Consider the following 23,130-nt stretch of genomic DNA (forward strand, 5'->3'; position numbering starts at 1 on the left):
GTTTGGCATACCAAACTTTGTACATGATCATTGAGGGGAGTTCTCTAAGCTATACTTAGTCAAAACCTATGGGGGATCGTAGATTATATGGGATGGTTTTTTCATATTGATCCTGAAAGAGTGAATATCCCATTTGTCCATATTGACTAGCCCCTTTACTTGATTGGGAAGCTCAGTATGAGAGTAGAAGACATGGATTGACTCAAAATTATGGCTCATGCTTGCCAATTTATCAGCTGGTCTATTGGCTTCTCGAAAACAATGCTTGATTTCAAATCCATTCTTTTCAATTAACTCTTGGATTTCATTGATGATGTGTAGAATCCTCCAAGGTACTTTCCATTCCCTTCTAACACATTTGGTAATGAGGAGAGAGTCGGTTTCTCCGCATCTACTACAACTTGGTCACGGGCTCTAATAAATCATCGCCATTATTTGAAAAAACATAGGAACAGGATTCTGTAGCTTAGACAACGTCTAAGCGACGTGGGTAACAGAAACTTGCAAAAGCAAGATCCACTCTTCATCCAAAGTAACAACATTACAAACCCAACAGTCAGACAACTAATTTACATCTATGAAAATCCGGGATACATGTATTCTTATGCCCAACTTCATCCTTCGTTTCTCAGCTAGTATATCAAGCTGCTTTTTCGGATGATGCATTTTCTGCATTGCCATTAAATTTTGCCTTCTTCGCCTCATAATCCTTCACAGCAGCCTTAATTGCATCCTCAGCAAGCATACTGCAGTGCAGTTTAACAGGTGGGAGGGAGAGATGTTTTGCTATCTCCCTGCAGTAAAGTCAGATATGCTTCAGAATACATACTCACACAGGCAGACTACCAATTAACCATCAAGCAGGTTGAAGGTCACGAAATAAAAGGGGGGAGGGGGGGAGGGGGGGGGGGGGGGNGGGATCAAAGATGACAGTAAGGGACAGATGTACCAAGAATCCAGGTATTTAAAATGTCTTAAACCACATATATACATGCATCGGAAAAATGCTGTTAAATAAACTGCAACTTACAGAAAGTCAGCAAGCAACGCCTCCAGTTAGTCAATCCTTCTTGGTGCTTAATTAATGATACACCTATTATCTTACAAAAGAAAGTTGGCCATGCCTCACATATCCCGTACCTAAAAGTAAGTTCGCTCTAAACTAAATTATGTTGAATAGGTTACCGACAGCCAGCCAAAATGGTGCTTCATGTACATGGTTATGCTTTTGAGATTTCTCTTACAGATGAGGTTCCATCCTCAATCTTAACTTAATGTGATGAATGGTTGGATACAAGACTGGCCATTTCCAAGTTATATTGGATTCAAGGCATGAGGCTTTCAAAGATGCAGACTACATTGGTGTAAAAAGTATAATCACAGCTAGATATCTTCTATAAGGTACAGGTTTGCAGCAGTCTTGGTGCCTTCCCTGAATGATTAGTAGGCACTGTTACATTGCAAGAATACATGGCTCTTTAATATGAGAGTTTGGTTTATCTCGCTTAGGTTAACTTGACGGAAGCTGAGCTGTAGGTGACAATGTCATAACAGAATTTCATCTTCATTTATGCACTATGAAGTCATAGTGATGCCTTTGACTTACCAACACACTCTAACTTTCATGATCCCCACTATGTGTGAAGATCTAAACGTGAAGAATTAAAAGGACGGTTCTAGCCCAGATTTTTGAAGTTTTTAATTCAAAAAAGGAAGAAGTAAATTTACACAGAAAGATAAGACGATTTGGAGAGTTAATAAAGTACTAATAAAACTTTGGGACTTTCTCACAGCAATAAAAAAATCAACAGCAGCACCAGAATACCAAAAAAATGTAGCACAGTAGCAGAGCACCACAAAACCAGCACAGTAGCAGCAACACAATACCAAAAAAGGCAGCACAGCAGCACCACAATACCAAAAAAGGTAGAACAGCAGCACCACAATACCAAAAAAAAACACAGCACAGTATCAGACCACAATACCAAAAAAACACAGCACACTAGCAGCACCACAATACCAAAAGAACACAGCACGTAGCACCACCACAATACCAAAAAAACACAGCACAGTAGCAGACCACAATACAAAAAAACACAGCACAGTAGCAGCACCACAATACCAAAAAAAAATGCAGCACAGTATCAGATCACAATACCAAAAAAGTGCATGCTTTCCTTTTATAAACCTATTAAGTTATTGGGGAAATAAATGGGGGAGGAGAACCAGTCGGCTTTGTTTTGAGATGGAGAGAGGAATTTATTTTGCTTGAACAAAAATCACCTGATATTAGTGGCCCTGTTACAAAACTCACGGCTGTAAGGATTGGAACTAAATATGCACCACTTTTTAAGGAATATAGGACTATTAATGCTCCACCAGAAAGAAATAGGACTATTTTGAGCCCAAGTCCAAAGTAAGTGGAATATTTTCAGCTTTTTCTCAACCAAAAGACTTGCTGCATTCTATTTTTATTTTTCGGCTACGAAATCTTTTTTCTTTTCTTTTTTTAGTTAGTATTTTTTTTGACAAAGGTAACAAGGAGTTGTTAGTATTTTTTGGCTAAGTTTCAATAAGCTTTTCTCCCAAGGTTTCAGTAAGTTCATAAAAAGAAAGTATTCTCAAGCTCAATTTAATATTCCTATTTTAAGAGACCACCTTCTGATTGACCTGTTACAGGTGGGGCTAAAAATATCCCGTGTAGACTCATTCTAAACTAACTTATACCTTCAATTTTGCTGAACTGACACATACAAGATAAAAGAAAACATCTAATTCCTAGAAGTTCAACCTTGATGGAGGGTGTTAGAAGGATGGCGCAAACCGTGCATCCAAAGAGCTGAAGTAACATTCTTGGGATCTTAAGGTTCAAATCTCAACAAAGATGACACAGTAAATTTTTCATCTGTATAAATCTCAGTGACCAAAAAAACTCTTGTACACCTGTACTAGTGAGAGATAACATGTATCCAGTCAGTTGGTCAACGTGCACTCCAGCAAAATATTTTGAAAACTGAAATCCAACACAACTTGGAAGCCACTGAGTCCACTCTTTACCATTTCAAAAACAATATTGTTATTGTCCCAGACTCCCAGGTAAGAACAACATGGCAGAATATATAACTAAGAGAACCAACAGTTCAATTACTTATAAGCAGGGTCACCTGAGGAGGAAATCATGAAGGCAGTAAAAAAAAGTGAAGGGGACAATCTGAAACCAAACTTACGTGTTCTTTATGGAAAGTACTTCCTCCATTTGTCTACCTTTCACCCATTCAGTTGCTGAAAATTGGAAAATTTTAATTCAGAATCAACAAAACCTTTCGTAAATTGCATCAGATGCTCAATAAAATCAATTCATAATATTAAAATAAGTTCATAAAATGTAATATGTGCAGAAGGTAAAAAAAATCCTAGAAAAAAGCATGACGAAACGGACCGACGGATGAAGAAGCAATCGCAGAGCCACAACCAAAGGTCTTGAAACAAGCATCCGTAATTTTCCCTGTCTGTTCATCGACCTTGATTTGAAGCTTCATCACATCCCCACAAGCCGGAGCTCCGACAAGACCCGTACCTACAGTGGGATCGTTCTTGTCAAAGGACCCAACGTTTCGGGGATTATTGTAATGGTCCACCACTCTTTCATGATACAGCCGGGGCAAAACCCCTCGCGTCACCGGCGATCGTTGCCCTAACCCCAAAATTCGATTTCCGACGTGCTTCAACATCTTCGTTATTTGCCCTAATTCGTTGAATTTGGGAATTAAGGAGCTATGTCGATACGTGTGTCGCTGTTATTGTATATATATATATATAGGATGAGATTCCTGTTTGTGTGGAAGAAGAAGAGAGGCGGTACCACCGATCGAGAGGAAAAAGAATTGGGCCTCAACATGTAGAATTAGTTATTGGGCCAACCCCTTTCTAGTTGGGCCTTACTTAAAAAATGTAGGATAAACTACATAAATCCCAATAGTTTAGAACCTAATTACTAGGAATCTCGATAGTTTTTGATATTACGTGCTAACCACTTTCGGCTGATGGATACATCTGTCGAGATACATCAGATACGTGTATCTGTTGGGTGTATAAGGTCGAGATACGTGATTAATTTTTTGAATTAAACTACTATAACTGAATGCCTTAAGTAGAGGAGCAAATTCTAGGAAATTAACAAACAGGTTAGAGAATTATTCTGTATCACTATTAACTAATTTGCTAAAAAATTAAAATCATAAACGTTATTAAATCTGATATTGAAACCTTCGTCTTTTTCATCAATTTCTTCCTTTCAAGCTTCAATTTTTGAGGTTTTTAGTTGTTTGTGTCACGCCCCAAACTCGAGGGGCGCAACTGGCTCCTAATGCCAAAACTCAGGCCCGAGCCAACCCTGCTGAACCATTTGCTACTAGCGCATGACAGCCACACACAATCAAGAAATCAAACAAGTATATCTCGGCTTAAAACTAAGTCATCGGCCGGCAAGGCCCCTGTCAACTGATCTATAAAAGAAACAGCTACTCCCAGGAGATCATATAAATAAATAGTCAACTAGCACAGAAGTCCTGATTGGATCGTCGAGGCCACCATGATATCTATACCAAAACTAAAAGCAGGTATATATCAATACAATACATAAAACAACTCACAAGCTTCAGCAAATCAACAACATAGGCCAGTATGGCCATAACGTAGCTATACACCCCCACACACTAGTCTGCAAGCCTCTAAAAGTAGTAAAGATTAGCGGGACAGGGCCCCAGCCTATCCATAAAGATATATACAACAAAAGGTAACAAACCTTCCAACTCTGGCAGCTCTGGAAGAAAGGGGCTAGCCAACCGGATAAAAGTCAATTCTGTTGCTGAGGAGGTCTACTCAGTCGTCTGTCAGGACCTGCATACATGAATGCAGCGCCCTCAAGGCAATGGGGCGTCAGTACAAAATAATGTACAGAGTATGAAAGGCAATAGACTATGATGAGGTATCCTGATATACTGGAATAATCTAATAAATAAATCAAGGATAAGATAAGTGTACTGACCTGCTCCTAAATCTAAACTTATCAAAAATAATAAGACAACAACCTAACCAAGCCCCCATAAGCTCGACAGGTACAAACAACACACAAGACCACCTACTCAGGTCCCCATAAGCCCGAAAGGTGTAAATCAGCCTATATACCCCTATCAGTAATCCCCTAGCCCTGTAGGCAGTCACATAGCCCTCTTAGGCATTAATATAGCCCCATAGGCAGCACATAGCTCTCTTAGGCATCAACGTAGCTTATAAACAACTCATAGCCCTCTTAGGCAACAACATGGCTCTGTAGGAAGCACATAACCTTCTTAGGCATCAATATAGCCCAACTCATAGCCCTTCTAGGAACAATATAGCCCCGTAGGCAACTCATAGCCCTGTTAGGCATCCATATAGCCCTGTAGGCAGAACATAGCCCTTCTAGGCATACATCACATTCCTGCAGCTAACCACAATAGCCCCAACGACAATAATAACAATCCAACCGCTAAAAACAAGCAATTTAGTTATAAGCAACCTATACAAATAGCCTCTAAGTCGTGTCCAACATAAGGACGCTACTAACTGAATAAGAATCCCGACAAAGGAGGATTATATCAACTCGAGCAACCAACAATCAACAATCACGGCTACAAGTATATCAAGGACAACAACCCAAATACATTGCTTCTAAGCTTTAAGGAAACATGTCGTAAGTAAGGAATAGCCTTAACATACCTTTTTCGCTAAATTCACGTGGCCTAACGACTTTTACTCAATACTACATCGATACTACAACAAGGTAGGACCATAATCAACACACAAAAGTAAAAGATACCATGACAATACGATAAAATATATGTATTTCTGTCGCAAATTGCTATTTGCTGCTTATAAAAGCTAGAGTCAATGAAAGAAGGGTCTTACCTCGATCTTAAGGTCGTAATACGCTTCAAAACCTTCAAATATATCCAAACCCTTGTTGTCCCAACACTAAAGTGTGATATGCTACGAAATCGATAAAATAAATTACACCACGATGATGAGCCCAACGCGTAGAACAACTTTCGTCAAGGACTTAAGTCGAGAAATTATGTACCTTAGTTGATCCTAGAAATGGGTTTCTCTTTTTTTTCTCTGGTTTTTAGCTAAAATGAAGAAAAAGTTCAAAGAAGAAGATATATGTAAAGTTCCACCGACCTAGGGCCCCACCTCACGTGCCTGCTTGCGCAGTCCCACGAAAACGCAAATATCTCTCTATTATGAAGTCGTATGAACAAACAGTTTAATGCATTGGAAACTAGACTCGTAGACCTTCGATTCGATAGGTCGTGGGCCCCATAACTCTTTATATATTGGGAAAAAATCTCAAAGACATTTGACCCAAATTTCAGAGAAATCTTAAAAAGGAACTTATGATAACTTCCGCCAACTTTTATTTCGCCACTTACTTAACTTCAAAACTTGAGATACAACCCTTGAACACTTAAAATATGACATATCACATCCTTTTTAATTTATTACTCACTTTCTTTGTCTTTCCACGAAGATACGAGTTAATTTAGACGTTTTGAAAAGTCGGAGTGTTACAGTTTGTTTGTAAGTTTTTCCTGCCAAATTATAGTGATGGTTTCTCCCTAACAATTTCATTCTCCAATTGACTCAAATTTCATCTCCAATACTTGAGGACCTTCTCCAAATCTTCATTAATCAAAGGGACAAAAAAGCAAAATTTTCGATGGATCTGACGGAGGTTCGTCGAATCTAAGCACAACTAGCAACATATGCTACGATAGATACTCTACAGTTATACTCTACATCTACGAGAAAAATTTTCAGATGCTAAAAAAAGGAAGAATTTTTATAATTTTCTATTTTTCTTGGATTAATGATACGACATATACTCTACAATCGTGATTTGTTTCTAAATTCACGTGTTTCAGTTACATTCCATATTTAAATACTCATAATTAGATGCATATGCTTATTATGTATTCGAGATTAATGTTTTTTGATACAACATATGAAATTTAGATACACATAATTAGATGTATATGCTTCTTCTTTTTGTATATTCCATATTTAGATACACATAATTCGAGATACATGTTTTTAATATAACGTATAAAATTGATACTTGATCCATCAAATTAATAGTGGATAAATCAAATTAATATTAGAAACAAATTGATTGAACAACTTCAAACAATACTCTATGGATAAAGAACTCATACTATTTTCGGAATTTTGAGACATTGTTCTATGGGTACAACACAACTTCAAACAGTGTAATAACTACTATCGAACTTTAGAAAAAGGGAAACTCTAACCCAGATACATGAAATTTTATAAATTTGAGATACATTAGAAAATAATATTACCTCTTGATATATTGCTAATATTCAAAATTTGGTTGTTGATTTAGAACATGCAAGAGATGTTTGAGGAAGAAGTGGAGAAAATGGATTACATGGGGGTGTGGAGAGATACATACGGTTACTGGGATTGGGGGAGGGAAACGGTTGATGTGAGGTGAGAGAAAATAAAATTTGAATGTTTTGTGTCATATTAATTAAGGAGATTATATTTTAAGATAATTATTCAATAGCATATTTAAGGGATGTCTGATATAACTTTTTAAAATATATGGTATAATTATTAAAAAATGGTATTGTGTGTAATATTTTAAACTAGAGATAAAATATGTATATATGGTAATAAAGTATGTGTGGTTACGTAGTTTTTCCAAAAATGTAACTCTTCAATAACAACGTGTCCAATCTAATTCCATAAGTGGACTCTGAGAAGGATGAGGTGTAAGTTTATATTTGGGATGTTAGTATCATAATATGTCACAGGTTATGTTATAAAAGATATGGCAAGTTACACTCATGACATCAAACATAATATCTCATAGATTATATTACAAGGCATAACAAGTTATGTTGCTACTATTAGTTCATATGATCAAGAAACTTCCATAACGTTGGCGTGATTTGATTTGAGCAACAAATCCTAATATAGATCCATACATATACGCTATCATTTCACACTCGCTATCAATTTTTTTCCTCTAAAAAGGATAAAGAACTTATACCGCAAAAGACATAGCTTTAATTTTCAAATGCTACAACAAATTCGGAAAAACACTATGACATAACTTGTTTTGTATAACTTACTTTTCATTGAACTTATGTGGGCAAGATGAAAATTCTTTAAATATATATTGATTGAATTAGGTCTAGATAGATGGATTCTTTAAATAATATTTTTTATGAAATAAACTATAAAGAAAAAAATCACTCAAAAATAGGAGCAATTTGTACAAACACTTAGGGCCTGTTTGGAAGGACACCCTGGTAATTAGATTTGGTGTAATTACATTGTCTTGTCCTGTTTGGAAGGACATGTAATTACTTGGTCAGCAGATAATTGGTGTAATTGGCGGGGGATAATTACACTCTACAATTCACAGGCAGAGATTGTGAATTGCTGGTAATTACACGGTGTAATTACCACCTGATTACTTTTTAATTTATTTTTTTCATTTCTATTTTAATTTTAATTTTTTTATTTTTTTTACTTCTATTATTTTAAGTTCTTTTTTTAATTTTGTTATTCTAAAAATTTGTAAAAGTTTATTTTTTATTTTTTATTATTATATTTCATTTTCTTCTTATTCTCAACCTTACTTTACGTGATTCTATGTAATTTTTTCGTATTATCTATTTTTTTATGCCATGCTTATTTTCTCATTAGCATAATTTTATTATATTCTAATTTTTAAATTAAAATAGAATTTATCGTTAAGTGAGGTTATAGACTTACGTTTTCTTTATTAAGAAAAACTAATACTAAATCATATTTATTGCTATGTTGAAATTTGTTATAAGAGTATTATGTTAAAATTTTTGTTTTGAATTTATAACTTATGTTATATTTTCAATTTCATTTGTTTTAGTAATATTGAATCTACATTGCACGTCATTTTTTAATTAGAGTTGATAAATTATATTTTTGTCAAACATTTAATAATTTATGACATTTTATTTATATATTATTCTTTTTATAAACATGCATTTCACGATGTTCGTAGAAACTTCATACTTTTAGTTGTTACAATCAATTCAATTGAAATATATTAATTTGAAAAAATATAAATCAATTCTTTTTTCATAATATTAGTTACAGAAAATATGTTTATTAATTAATATATTTTCAAAAAAGAATATATATCTTAAATATTTAATTTAATAACATTTATTAAGTTTCTTATTTGTCTAGTATAAATTTTAAATAATTAATTTTTATTTTTTAAAATGTATTATAATTTTATGATTGCAATTGTGCATCCAAACAGAACATGTGTAATTACACTGTGGCATTCAAACATGACATGTGTAATTACAGCGTAATTACACTATGACAATCAAACAGGTTAGTGTAATTACTAGGCTGGTAATTACTAGGCTAGTAATTATTATCCTAGTAATTACACAAATTCCAATTACCAAGTGACTTTCCAAACATACCCGCAATCGTATCCTTTTCCCGGCCCAAAGTTGTTGAATTGCCTTGTCCTTAAGATTTTAGAATCATTTACAAATAATGAAAACATAAACAATGATCATGAATAAACTACGTGGAAGATTTTAGAATCATTTACAAATAATGAAAACATAAACGAATGGTCATGAATAAACTAAGTGGGTGTTTGAATTAACTTAATTTAAGTAATTTTTGGCTTTTAAAGTTTTTTTTTACTAAGCAAAAGGGTAAGGAAAAAACCAAAAATCAGAAGTTGAGTATCCCTAACTTATGACTTTTAAGTTAGGGACTTACATGTTCTTTATGGACAATACTTCCTCCATTTGTCTCTCTTTCACTCATAAATTGGAATTTTTTAATTCAAAATCAACACAACCCGCTCCATAAAATTAGTTCATAATATGTGCAAAAGATAAAAAGATTCATCTTTATCGTTTTTATTAAATCAAATTCAAATATGAGGAAAAAACATTGACGGATCAACCACTAATGGGTCAAGCATCAACGAATCTGACGGATCAGACAGATCAAGCATCAACGGATCTGATGGATCAAGCACCGACAAGGATCTGCCTAAATGACTTACGATAAATAATTAAAATATAAAGTATACTCTGTTTAGCTGATTTTAGTAATTAATCCTACCTTAATTAATGTAATTAATATTCATTCATTAAGTTCCTCTATGTCTTACCTGATCAATTTAGTATTGATATTACTTTAAATGACAATTAGTAAGTATAAAATTTAATGCCATCAATAAAAAAAAATGGTTAGGTAGACATAGCTTCTGTTACAAAATCAATTCGGTTCATTTAATTAACTTTTAAGCCATTTTTTCCATGCAAAATAGACTTTTTTTTTTATTGAATGACACTTTAGTTTGACTATCATAAGGCTTCTTTTGTTTTACTACCTTTTTATAAAATGGTGAAAAGAAATTAGTGCACTATAATTGTGAAATTCCTTATTGAACAAAGGGATATAATTGTGGGAAATAAGAATGAATTATGTCTTATCCCTTATCAAACGTCATCATAATTCATAACCAAAACCAAAAGTATCATATTTAGCTTAGGCTTCTTTTAAAACAATAAACTAATGCCTCTTATTCTATTTTATATTTATTTAATCTAATAATAATAATAATCGATATGGCACCTTAATAAGTACATTAATTCCATTGAAAAGAAAACTTGTTTAATTAAAGTGAATAGGTTTTTTAACCATGAAATTGAAAATTAATAGCAAACAAAATGAATATTTCGTTAAGTCATGTCGCAATTTTAATTAAAAGAAAAAATAGATGGAAGAGAAGTGCATATGCATACTTAATTTTGATGCTGCTACTTAAATTATGTTCTGTTTATCGATTTCTTAATATGTGTTATTTTCAAATAACTTTAGATATATAGTATCGGGAGATAATCTTGAAAAGGCCAAATTTTAGATAAATCAACAATATTTTATTTTGATCTAAAGTTAAATTATTTTTGCCTAAATTTCAACATTATTAGTTGAAGTTAGAAATGTTCCCTTAATTGATTAAAAAAAAGAATGAATATTTTTTTGGTTAGATCATTGGATATAAGTGAAAGATAAGTAGTAAAAATGTTCTCTGTCTAAATATATTCAAATTTTAATGTCCAATGCTTCATAGATATTACGAATCATTTAAGAGCAATAATCAATTTTAACTTGAATCGTTGTCATTTTTATGTGAAATTCATAAACTGGAGTTTAACCATCTATTATCTGAAAATTTTAGTTCTATAAGACTACAACATTATATATTCAAAATTATTTCGGAGTGATATAGTGCAAAACATAGAAAATATTAAATAGAGATACCCCATAATTTTTTAAGCTGGATCAAATTTTTAGAGATCTAATATTACGTCATCATATTTACAAAATTCGACAAAAAGAGAAATATTATTATGATTATAAAACAATCCCAAATTGGTCAAATATTTTGCTCAAGCCTTGACAAAACAATAGCCATTGGATCATCAAGGTCAAAGAGGGTCCAGATACATTCACACTGTAATAAATGTCTCTTCACACTTTATTACTAAACTACATATATATATATATAACACAAATAAATAAAACTAGCAAAACAAAAATTGAAAAACACAAATCACCAAAAAAAAAAAAAAAAAATCCTCCTAATTCTTTCTCTCATGCTTTACTCCTAATTGATCCCATGGAGTTTGATCATAGTAATAATCAAGATGATTTTTGCACACCCCCTAAAGATTATCTTCAAGATTTTCGTCACCTCGATCAAAATTTCATGATCGATAGGAATAATATTTATGACCCGTTATTCGATCCACTCTCAAATCATGATGATAACTTCTCATCAATTGGTCAAGATTTCAATTTTGGTTATGAATTCAAGCCATTTGAGCAAAATGGTAGTGCAAGTGGTAGCACATTAGTCATGAAGAATTTTGAGAGTTCTATGGATATGAATTACAACTTTATTTGTAATCAAGATATGAAGCCTATCAACTTCAATGTTGTGCCTGATGAAAGTTCATGTGTTACTAATACTATTGATATCAATGGTACTAATTATATTTATGATGATAAAGAAATTGATGGAAGAAAGAATGTGAAAATTTTATCTTCTTCTTCATCTATGAGAAAAATAGGAAGGGCTACTCGAAATAAGTCAAAATCAGTCAAAGGTCAATGGACTATTGAAGAAGACAGGTATTAATCTTAATTATTATTTTTTAAGGAAAAAATCAATGTTAATTTATTTGATTGTTTTACATTTTTACAGGATTTTGATCAATTTGGTAGAGAGATTTGGAGATAGAAAATGGTCACAAATAGCACAAGTATTGAAAGGGAGAATAGGGAAGCAATGTAGAGAAAGGTGGCACAATCATCTTAGACCTGATATCAAAGTATGATTTTTTACTTCTAATCAATTATTTCTTTCCTCTTTTTTTCACCTCCTGATTAGTGATAATCTATTTTCTTAAATGCAAGTTTATCAACTTCTATCTATAATGGCTTTTACTTTCTTTGAGGTCCTTCTTTTTATATCTGTTATTTTTTGGTATAATTTCTGATTAGGGATATATATAAATTTTGAATTTTACACGAAAAAAGTATGTTTTAATATAAAGAAAAATGCTAAAATGTTTAATTGGATGATATGAGTGAGTGTGTACATATTGGTTTGATATAAACATTTCATGTAAATAAGATCTTAATGATAATGTATGTCTTTTTCCTCACATTTGAAATGTGTTTGGTACAAGGGAAGCTATTTTCCTACGAATATTTGATTTTTTTTTATTTCAATGCTCATTTAGTAAGTGAAATTTAAATACATATTAAAGTTAATAATAATTATATTAGCAAATCGGACTATCGGAGAGTATTTGATGGAAATATCGAGTGTTGGAGTTGTATAATTATTATTTTCATAAGAAAGATCAATAATAATGTTTTAATGTTTGATTTAAAAAAGTTAAAATTGTTGTGAAAAAAGAAAGTCGGTTTAATTAACTTTTTTCTTTTGATGGATAATATTTTCCTTATGGTATTAAATACCAGAAACTGATTTTTGTCATACCAAATTAGAGATATACCTAATTTTTTTTTTAATTCTTTCAAATACTAGATGAACGAAGGAGAACCGTACTTATTATTACGTACTAGTCAATTAAATCAGTTAAATTATTATTCATATCGAAAGGAATCGAGATTGATAATGAGTTGTCTAATAATTTTTGAACATGTTACTTATTTTGAGTACCTATTTATCTTTTGTCGGTATCTATGAATGGATCACAAGTCAGAATATGGCTAGAGCCCTTATATATATTGAATGTTGTTAACAATTTTTGATTTTTTGATAATCGTCAATTAAATGATGAGGCATTTTCTCAATTTTTTTGTTCAGTGAGAATTGAACTCACACTTGTTACACTAGAGAAAACTCTAATCGTTATAATTAACTAGATTTAACAGAAATTTGTGTATTGATTTGTTTGAGCAGAAGGATTTGTGGACGGAGGAGGAAGACATGATATTAATCAAAGCACATGCAGAAATAGGTAACAAATGGGCAGAAATAGCAAAGAAACTTGTTGGTAGAACTGAGAATTCGATAAAGAACCATTGGAATGCTACAAAAAGAAGACAATTTTCGAGACGAAAATGTCGCACAAAATGGCCTAGGCCAAGTTCGATCCTCCAAAATTATATCAAAAGTTTAAACTTCGAAAAGAGTAATAATAATGCAGGTAAATCTACAGAGCCAACAATTGAAGAAGTTCCTGCAAATTACGATAATTTCAATGATGAATTTGGTTTGGATAACAAACTGTTTGATGATTTGGAGATTCCATATGAACTGATGCAAGATGGTGAAGAAAATCATAAGGAGCTTGACTTGATGGATTTTGATTATTCAGAGTAATAGTGTTATAGAGCATGAAAATGACTGTAATTTCTTATGAGATGCTACATATATTATATATAGAGAGAGACAATTATAGGTGTTTGTTTAAATTAAGAATGACATTATAGTACTTTTTAATATATATGTGCAATATTGTAATGTGTTTGGTAAGGAGGAATATATATTTTTCAGAAAATATTTTCATGTTTAATTGATTAAATGCTTTGAACAATATTTCTTTTAGAATAAAAATTCGTTGAAAATGAGAAAAATTAACTTAATGATGAAAGTAGTGAAATTATGTGGGAGGTAATTACTACTTTGTGACTTCTAAAAATAGTTATGTTATTTTTATATTTGTTATTTTAAAGCTCAAAATGAGAAAAACACTAACCTAAGCAGTAACTTTTTAAAGATTACAAATACCATAATTTTATATAAAGTAAAAATATTTAATAAAAATAGATTATATTTTGAAATAAAATAAAAACTATCAAAAACTCTACTTGATAAATAATTTTTTCTTTAAGAATGTGTAAAAAGAAGAATACGATAAATAATTTGAGACGGTGGAGCAACTTCACATGTCGAGGACAGGCCAAAACTCTTTCCAGGTGTGTTTGGTTTAGAGGAAAACATTTTTTGAAAAATATTTTTAAATTTTTTCATGTTTGATTGATCAAAAATGTTTGAAAAATATTTTCTCTAAAAAAACAAGTTGTTTTTCCTAATTAACGGAAATAAGGAAAACAAGTTACATTACCAATGACATTTCAAATTTATTTTCTCCTCCCACCCATCCAATCCTCCGCCGCCTCCAAACCCTCACTCCCCATTTCATCCTGTATATACAGTGTTTTGCTAGGTAACATATAAATATCTTTCAGATAACATTTTTTTGCTTACTACCAAACACTAGAAATAAGTAAGAAACTCACCTATTTTCTAAGAAATTATGTAATTATTATTTTTATATAGAGTTTAACTCCTATATAATTCACATTGTAACAAAACTAACAACCGCTTTTGTTCTTTTTCGTTTTATCTTTACCTGTGGGCAACTCTAGTTTTTCTTCTTGCTACTATTACTCCATCTGTTCCTTTGTTACTTCCATTTGATCCTTTTATTATAAATTTATTTTATTAAATTATATATTAATTATATTTTAAATTTTAAGTTTAACTGGTAATATTTTATATAATTATTTAATAATATTATTTTTTAAAAGATATTAGTAATTTGCTAAAACTGACGAGTAAACTGGGAATGGGGGGAGGTACTTAATAGACAGCCTTGATAACAATCTTTTCGAAAGAATTGAACTATTATAGGTGCATATATTAGCTATTTATTTATAAATAAAATTATTTTCTCTATTTCATATTAATTGAATTGTTCAAAATTTAAGATAAATGTTTGAATTATTTTCATATTTGCCTTTTTCTAAGTTTGATATTTTCTAGGAGATAAATTGAACTACTTACGAAGTCATATTTATGATTTTATAAAGGACAATAGCGAAAAGTATGGTTCAAATTATGTCCTTCATTGTTTGATTGGGAACAAGTTATCCAAGATAAATTATCTTGGGATTAGCTATCCTGGGATAACTTATCCCACCATGTATATGGGATAACTTATCTCATCGGCCATCACTATGATATAAATGGTGGGATAAGTTATTCCAAACGTGGCAACCAAACAACATAAAAAAAAATTATTCCATCACTATTTTCTTATCCCATTACTATTATTTTTTATTTCTCACACTAGTTTTTTTCTTAATAAATGTGATTACCTCACAAATTCTGTTAGTAATATAGAACATAGAGAGTATTATTTTATGTTTAACATTCCATGTAGAGTACATTGCCTTGTGAATTTAGGGCTCGTTAGATAGCTAATTAGAGTTATATAAATATTATTGATGTAGAAATTAGTTATAAGTGAATTTATGTATTAGTTTATGCAAAGATTAGTTATATACATATTGTTTATTTTATTTTTTATTTGTATAAATTTCCTCATAACTTTTATACATATATTAGTTAAACAAGTTTCTAAATTGGCAATCAAATATCATAATATTTTTATACATAAATAACGTTTTTCTTATCTACATATTAGATATCTTATAAGTTATACAAAAATTAAGATATAGAATTATAGATAATTTATTTCTTATCCGGCTATAACGACCCTTATTAATGTATGATTTAACTTTATGTGTGCCAAAAAGTATCCTTTTTCTCCAACCACCCCTATAATTATCATACTTTAAAATCATGTTAAATGTTAAAATATGAATATAATAATTTGCATCACTATCATACCCCAAGGGGTAAAAAGGTAGGGGTGGGTAGCAATCTTTGTTCAGTTCCTAAGCTTCTCTCACTTCATCACTCTCTGCTTCTTGAATCTTCACAAGTCAGAACCAACAACAATGGCTGCCACGATTTTCATTCCCCATTTTACCCCTCTCACCCTTCTCTATTTTCTTCTCTTGTCCACTTCCTACATACCCATTTTAGCCATTAACATTACCCATCTTCTATCTTCATACCCTGAGCTTTCCGAATTCACTAATCTCCTTTCCACCACCACCGTCGCCGCCGATCTGGCGGAGCGATCCTCCGTCACCCTTTTCGCTGTCCCCAATACCTTCATCCGCAACTCCGATGTGATGAACAACCATTCTCCGTCGTCATCCTCCATTAGTCTCGGCGATGTCCTTCGTTACCATGTTCTGCTCGAGTACTACTCTTGGCCTGATCTCCGCCTTATACCACCCGCCGGTAAACTTGTCACTACTCTGTATCAGACCACCGGACGAGCTCCTAGCAATTCCGGGTCTGTTAACATTACCCATGACCCGATTTCAAATGCCATCACTATCCATTCACCGAATTCCAACGCTACTGTTATCAATTCTGTGAAGACAGTGCCGTATAACATTTCGATTTTCACCGTTGATTCAGTTTTAGTTCCTAATGGGTTTAATTTAATGGCATCTGAAACTCGACCCACTTTAGGTCTCAACATAACCCAGACACTAATCGATGGGCACGACTTTAATATTGCCGCTTCAATGCTGATGGCTTCAAGAGTGGAAGATGAGTTTGAGGATGACGAAAGGGGTGCTGGAATAACTTTATTTATGCCGACAGACCAGGCATTTTCGGATCTGAACTCATCGAAGATATTTCAATCCCTACCGGCGGAGAAAAAGACCGATGTGCTTAGGTTCCACGTTTTGCACTCGTACTACCCTCTGGGTTCACTGCAATCGATAGTGAACCCAGTTCAACCAACATTGGCGACGGAGCAAAATGGGGCCGGAAGTTTCACCCTCAACATTTCTAGAGTAAATGGGGATGTATCGATCGATACCGGGATCGTTCAGGCGTCGGTGACTCGAACGGTGTTTGATCAGAATCCAGTGGTGATATTTGGGGTGTCGAAAGTTTTATTGCCTAAAGAATATTTTCAAAAGAATTCAGTTGAGGTAATAAATAAACCAAGTAGTGGAGCACCTGCATCAGCTGACCCACCGGAGATTTCTATCTCACCGGTGAATTCGCCGGATATTGACGGTTCAACCAACCACTTATCTTCACCGCCGAGGTTCGGAGAAAAAGAGTCGTCGGCGGCTAACAGGAAAAGTACAATAGGAATATTTTTGGGTTTATGCTGCATAGGGTTCTACGTAGCTACTGGGTATTAATTAATTTTCAAATAGTGTAATTATTTTTTCCTACTCTGTGGAGGTGATTTAGGTCAAGTAGTATCAATTTATTTTTTTGCCTTTTTCATTTCTTCCCTGGTTTTTTTTCTTTCTTAAAGCTTCATATGGTGTTGTAATATGTAAAGAGCTCCATTTTGTTTCAATTGCTACATAAGTACTACTAATATTTATGAAATTACAAAGTTTTGCATACTTTTTAATAGATTTTAGCTTACACCTGCCTCTGATTATACCTAACCAATTCTTTTCCCTTTGATTATTATTTATTCATATAAAAAGCTGATGACACAGTCATAAGATTGACCAATCTTTTGCTGAAATATTGGATCTTTAACGGGAAAAATTCCATTATTCTTTATAATTTTTGTTTAACTAAACACCCAAAAAAAGGAAAAAGTACATCTTTGAGGTGTTGGAAAATGTACTTAGCTGTAACCAACCAGGTGCATTCAATTTTCACTTGTTGATCTCAGCAATGCAGAGTACCCTCAAGAATAAGAAGACGCTACTTAGGTCATTTTATTTGGAAATTTTTTTTCTTTCTTTTCAACTCTTAGCTGGCGTTTGTTTAAAAATTCAAAGCCTATTATTTTTTATAACAATTCAATTTTGCACACTTTTGGCGTTGGCTAAAAGTAATTTTTTTAATATGCATTTGGATTTTCCCACTTTGTTAGAAGATGGGACATGGAAGGAGATATTTAGGTCACCTAAAAGAAACACAAAAGAATCTGTCTGGATTTGTGATGGAGCAATAGGACATTACTGGTGAAAATGATGTACGGGCAATTCAGCAATGGCACTTAACCACTGATTAACATTCCTGTTTGATGGACTGATCTAGTGTATGTACAACATTGGATAAAGATATAATCCAGATTCGGTTCTCTATATAAAAATTCAATACCTGACCCATATTGCACATCCGCTTCTTATTTTTTGTGAGCATAACATAGCCTTCAAAAAACAGGAGCACGACAAATAATGAGAATTATTGCACGCACACAAAAAAAACGGAACTTTAAGTTTCCGATTCTCTAATTAACACCTTGGGAAGATAAATATTTTGAATGCAACGGTATTGTTATCAAATATTACAGACTCTCTCAAACTCTGATGTTTCAGTGCCCGCAGCCTAGTAAAATCGTCAAATTGGCAGCAATTACACTTAAACTGCCTAAGAAAAGAATAATTCGTCCAACATGACACAACAGACTAAAAGAAGATCCTGCCTACGATACAACCAAGTTTTGGTCATCCGTCTAATGATCATAATCTACCATCAAAATTGATTGAGATTTCATTCTGTTTTTGCCTTAGACTTAATGCGCTTCACCCTTGAATATAGGAAAACTCCAGCAAGGGCAATTCCAGTTCCTACATCAAAAAGGAAGAAATTGTTTTCTCTATTGTGAAAAAAATATAAAAAAGGTAATTACTACCTTTTTATATTCAACAAAACATTATCACTCGAGCTGTCAACAGGAAGGAGTGAAAAGGGGAAAGGGGGTTTCTCAATCAGCAATAGGTTGACAAGTATAAAGTGTAAGGTGTCATACCCAAACCATTAATAGGAGATACAGGTGTGCGGAAGAAGAGAACAGAAGTCACAATAACCACCACTCGCTTCACACAGTTACCCACAGAATGAGTAACAGGCGATACCCTCTGCAATATCATGTAAGAAACCTGCACCAAAAATACAGTGTCAGCAAGAAATAACATAACCAGCAGTTGTCACAAATTTTCAGTAATTCAACAAATTTTGTCACATTGGTTTGTGAATTACATTTTAAAAAAAAGGAATTCTACTCAAGCTAGCCAAGCTGCTGATTTGCAGTTCACACAGCCATGAGTATATAACTGTAAGAGAAACTTTTAACCAATTCTGCATTAAAATGGCCATTGATCATAGCCGAAATTCGCCAACAGATGAAATATCCACCTGTGTGTTTTCAAATTTTCCGAGTCTTTCTGACATTTAAAAGCACGCAATTTGAAGCTTTTCTCCCTCGTATAAATCTTCAATTTTTTAAAATGGACTGCTTCAGTGTGAAGTTGAAAAAAATCGCATGGACCTATATTCAAACAAGGCAGGCAGGAAACAACTATGCTTAAGGAGATAGAAAGGAAGAGCCATGTGTTTCAAATTGGTCTACAGTTGATAGGAATATGCACTTCCAGCATACTTGATACTGTCCAAAACAGATGGCAGGGAAAGGAAGGTTCTATCCTTTACTAGAACAACGTAACACCATGCAACCACAAATTGCAAGCAACAGAACAGCACAAAATCAAAGTACAGTATTACACAAATTATGTCAAGGTCTTATCTAACGATGAAGTGGACCAAAAATGCATTAATTAGATCTCACATAACCCTGTATCACTGTAGCAACATAAATTTTGTGTGTTCTCACTAAGGTATGCTAGAATTTGAATTGAATCATGTTATAGGACTCCAAGGAATCAATGAGAAACCGAATGCAGAATTCTTATACCTGCTGATAAGCATGGAAGCAGAGAGCAGCAATGAGAGACCTTGTGTAAAGCTGGTTCACATTCAATCCCTAGCACCAAAGGAAAATAATGAAAAATTTTAAAAATAGTTTCTGCAATTTCTGTCCAACGGAACAATGAAAAAAGACACAGAGTAAGCAAAGGGGTAGAAACAATAAAAAAATCCACTTTATATATCACTTACTGCAGCTTCCAGGTACGCAGGAGTGAACTTGACACCTTCCGTGAAAAAGGCGTATGGGGCCAGCAAGAAAAAGGACATGATAGTGATTATTGAAAAGAGAGTAATGTTATCCAATGACTCCTGAAGAGAAAAAATTGGAAATGTAAACTTCACAGCATTTTAGAAACCAAAGAAGACTAGCAAGAAACTTGGGTTTTGTCTAGTAAATGCAATAAGGTTAATCCAGAAACAAGATAGTTACTTGATGAAAAATGGAAAAGAATTCTCGAAAAGAACCCACATAGTTTTCTCTTACAACTAACATTTCATATAAGCTTGAAACATCAACCAAAGAAACCTTCAACTTTGGGTACATATTTTCTTCATACCCTCATCTAATAGCATGAAACAGACCAAAATTACCTCTTTCCGAACCATAAACTTCTTGCTGAGGACATTACGTGATTGATTGGTTAAATTAGAGGCCATTGCACTCCAAAATCCAGCCCTAGCAATCAACAACACATGATTTGAATATAAAATTTTGGAATAAAACTTGATCTAAAGTATCTCCCACTTATATACTAAACTAGCGACAAAATCATATGGTATTATATAAGCACAGAACATTTGAATCCCTCACCAATTAAAAGATGCCTCAGTCATTGATGCCAGTCCCACTCCACCAACAATTGGTAGAAGAGAAGATAAAACCCATAAGGTAGGGAACTGCGTGAACAAGATAATCCAATGTCATTAACTATATTAACACAGACAGTAGACAAACAACTAAATTGAAGTGAACTTTTTTTTCTTTTTAAAGTAGTGGAGGCATAAATATAATCTGAATTAAGATGAAAATATATGGAAGAAGAAATTGAAAAATAGTTGCTTCGCCCTGCTGTCACAAATGAATACAAGATATTTATATAGAAATGTAAAGGACATTCATCTAAAGCACACCTCGCCTAAGAACATAGCAGAGAGGACAACAGAGAAGAATGGCTCCATAGCTTTGATAGTGTGAGTGAATGACACAGAAACTTTTCCAAGACTCATGTTGGTGAAAAGGTTGCCCAAGGTATGCACCGCTGCCAATGGCAAAATTGCAACAAGCTGCCAATTGAAAATTTAAAATCAGAACACATCCACATAATCAGGTCTAACCCCAAACCGTAGTTAATTTGTGTCAATGAAGTTACCTGTGCACCACTGATTTTAGGCCTTTTGTATAGATTGAGAGTCCACATAAGAATTACAAGGACGGAGCCAACAGCAAATTGCGCGAGAGTCACTGTAACTGGGTAAGGGAATGCTTTCAGCACCTATAGAATACAGCAACCTTAATCAATGAGACAATGACGCAACTTGACAAGCCAAAAGGCAAAATTTAACTTTCTATTTAGCAGCCATGTTCACATTCAAGAAACATGTACTGAGTAATCTACAGTTTCATTCTCTAAGCAAATCACATTTCCGAGGACATCTTACATATGACAGTGAAGAGATTCAAAATCACTTCAATTAATTTGCAATCTATTAGAAAACGGCTCAATTTGCAAACTTAAATGCACTGGGAATAGATAATTCCAAAACAAGGAAAAAGTTAAATGGATATTCTAAAATTTTAAAACGATTCATGCCTTGGAAATCCTCACAAATAGCAATACATGCATGCATTTACACATACAATAAAAGCACTCTCAACCACAAAGAAGCAAAATCACAAGACGTACGAACAAGTGGTATAAGCAACAAATAGATCAGCTATACTTATTCATCAATACAAGCAGGATGAGAAACAGAAAGTATACCTGTTTGTTGTAAATGTTGAAGTAGATGTTAAATAGATACCAAAGCCCGAAAAGAGATCCGAGCACCAAAGTTTCCGTCAGAGGCTTAGATTTGGGTGCCTCTCCAGCGCTCTCCGGTACAGACGTGGCCCGAACCTCCACTCCATCCGATTCACGCTCTGGAACCGGAGCCGGAACTGAAATCCATCCATTACGATTCAACTTGGACGAAGAAGAATCCGCTGAGCAACTAATCGGATTGATTTTCCTCGCTGTTGAACCATTTAGGGATCCAAAACGAAGCGGCTGAGATAAAGGATTGAATCTACAAAGCGAAGCGGAACCAGACGGCTTGTGAGGCTTCTTAGGGAGTGAAATTGACGGAGAAAACGAGATTGCTGTGCTCTGCATTTTGGCGAATCAGATCGAAGAATTTGCTGCAGAGAGAGTAAGAAGAGTAGAAGAAGGAGGATGAGGGAAATGAATATAAAGTGTGTTGGGGGAGAGGAGACGTTGGGGACTCCGTCGAGGCGTGAGACGTGAAGACAGATTGTAAACAGAAAAGTAAGGGGAGGGATATTCTAGGTATTTTTGGTAACTTTGGGGGTGCTTTTCAATGGTATTTTAAATTGTGGGTTGGGGTTGGTGAATATAGGTAGTTGAGGGAGGACAAATTTGTTGGATCTGATTGGTAAATTATTTTCTTACCAACCTGGAAAGATTGTGATTGGATAAAAAATAAATTAGTAGTGAACAGACAATACGAATATACTTATGTTGGAAGGTTATTTTTTTTATTTAAAAAATATACTATATAGATCAAACTTCAGGTCTTAAATTTTATGAATATTTTAACTTTTGAAATACTTGGTTCTCACATTTGAAAATAAGTAGTATTAAACTTAG

The 23,130-nt window shown here is 33.4% G+C and overlaps 4 protein-coding genes across 4 annotated transcripts; 2 read left to right on the forward strand and 2 right to left on the reverse strand.

The window, feature by feature from the left end:
• Nucleotides 1-405: 405 nt before the first annotated feature.
• LOC125858989 (iron-sulfur cluster assembly protein 1-like) lies at nucleotides 406-3,864 on the reverse strand. The gene is made up of 3 exons (XM_049538741.1): nucleotides 3,440-3,864; nucleotides 3,228-3,282; nucleotides 406-794 (listed from the first exon to the last, which is right to left on the reverse strand). Exons 1-3 carry the CDS (start codon nucleotides 3,729-3,731, stop codon nucleotides 641-643), a joined length of 501 nt encoding a protein of 166 aa, XP_049394698.1. The 5' UTR covers nucleotides 3,732-3,864; the 3' UTR covers nucleotides 406-640.
• Nucleotides 3,865-11,779: 7,915 nt separating this feature from the next.
• On the forward strand, nucleotides 11,780-14,020 carry LOC125860838 (transcription factor MYB98-like). Its single transcript, XM_049540866.1, has 3 exons — nucleotides 11,780-12,294; nucleotides 12,368-12,494; nucleotides 13,598-14,020. Exons 1-3 carry the CDS (start codon nucleotides 11,780-11,782, stop codon nucleotides 14,018-14,020), a joined length of 1,065 nt encoding a protein of 354 aa, XP_049396823.1.
• A 2,320-nt stretch (nucleotides 14,021-16,340) lies between these two features.
• Nucleotides 16,341-17,932, forward strand: LOC125857455 (fasciclin-like arabinogalactan protein 4). Its single transcript, XM_049537049.1, has one exon. It carries the CDS (start codon nucleotides 16,447-16,449, stop codon nucleotides 17,725-17,727), a length of 1,281 nt encoding a protein of 426 aa, XP_049393006.1. The 5' UTR covers nucleotides 16,341-16,446; the 3' UTR covers nucleotides 17,728-17,932.
• An 817-nt stretch (nucleotides 17,933-18,749) lies between these two features.
• LOC125857457 (phosphoenolpyruvate/phosphate translocator 1, chloroplastic) lies at nucleotides 18,750-22,812 on the reverse strand. Its single transcript, XM_049537050.1, has 9 exons — nucleotides 22,246-22,812; nucleotides 21,634-21,756; nucleotides 21,395-21,547; nucleotides 21,075-21,160; nucleotides 20,855-20,939; nucleotides 20,453-20,572; nucleotides 20,250-20,318; nucleotides 19,308-19,437; nucleotides 18,750-19,125 (listed from the first exon to the last, which is right to left on the reverse strand). Exons 1-9 carry the CDS (start codon nucleotides 22,633-22,635, stop codon nucleotides 19,049-19,051), a joined length of 1,233 nt encoding a protein of 410 aa, XP_049393007.1. The 5' UTR covers nucleotides 22,636-22,812; the 3' UTR covers nucleotides 18,750-19,048.
• Nucleotides 22,813-23,130: the final 318 nt, after the last annotated feature.

The sequence above is a fragment of the Solanum stenotomum genome, chromosome 3 (genome assembly GCF_019186545.1).
Source record: "Solanum stenotomum isolate F172 chromosome 3, ASM1918654v1, whole genome shotgun sequence".
Taxonomy (NCBI): domain Eukaryota; kingdom Viridiplantae; phylum Streptophyta; class Magnoliopsida; order Solanales; family Solanaceae; genus Solanum; species Solanum stenotomum.

Coding starts and splice junctions, on each gene's coding strand:
- LOC125858989 (XM_049538741.1), bottom strand. CDS start 3,731: ATGTTGAAGCACGTCGGAAATCGAATTTTGGGGTTAGGGCAACGATCG. Junction 3,283..3,439: donor GATTGCTTCTTCATCCGTCG/GTCCGTTTCGTC, acceptor TCCAATTTTCAG/CAACTGAATGGGTGAAAGGT. Junction 795..3,227: donor GTACTTTCCATAAAGAACAC/GTAAGTTTGGTT, acceptor ACTTTACTGCAG/GGAGATAGCAAAACATCTCT.
- LOC125860838 (XM_049540866.1), top strand. CDS start 11,780: ATGGAGTTTGATCATAGTAATAATCAAGATGATTTTTGCACACCCCCT. Junction 12,295..12,367: donor TGGACTATTGAAGAAGACAG/GTATTAATCTTA, acceptor ACATTTTTACAG/GATTTTGATCAATTTGGTAG. Junction 12,495..13,597: donor ATCTTAGACCTGATATCAAA/GTATGATTTTTT, acceptor TTGTTTGAGCAG/AAGGATTTGTGGACGGAGGA.
- LOC125857455 (XM_049537049.1), top strand. CDS start 16,447: ATGGCTGCCACGATTTTCATTCCCCATTTTACCCCTCTCACCCTTCTC.
- LOC125857457 (XM_049537050.1), bottom strand. CDS start 22,635: ATGCAGAGCACAGCAATCTCGTTTTCTCCGTCAATTTCACTCCCTAAG. Junction 21,757..22,245: donor TCAACATTTACAACAAACAG/GTATACTTTCTG, acceptor TGTATTCTATAG/GTGCTGAAAGCATTCCCTTA. Junction 20,940..21,074: donor ACTGAGGCATCTTTTAATTG/GTGAGGGATTCA, acceptor GTTGATTGCTAG/GGCTGGATTTTGGAGTGCAA.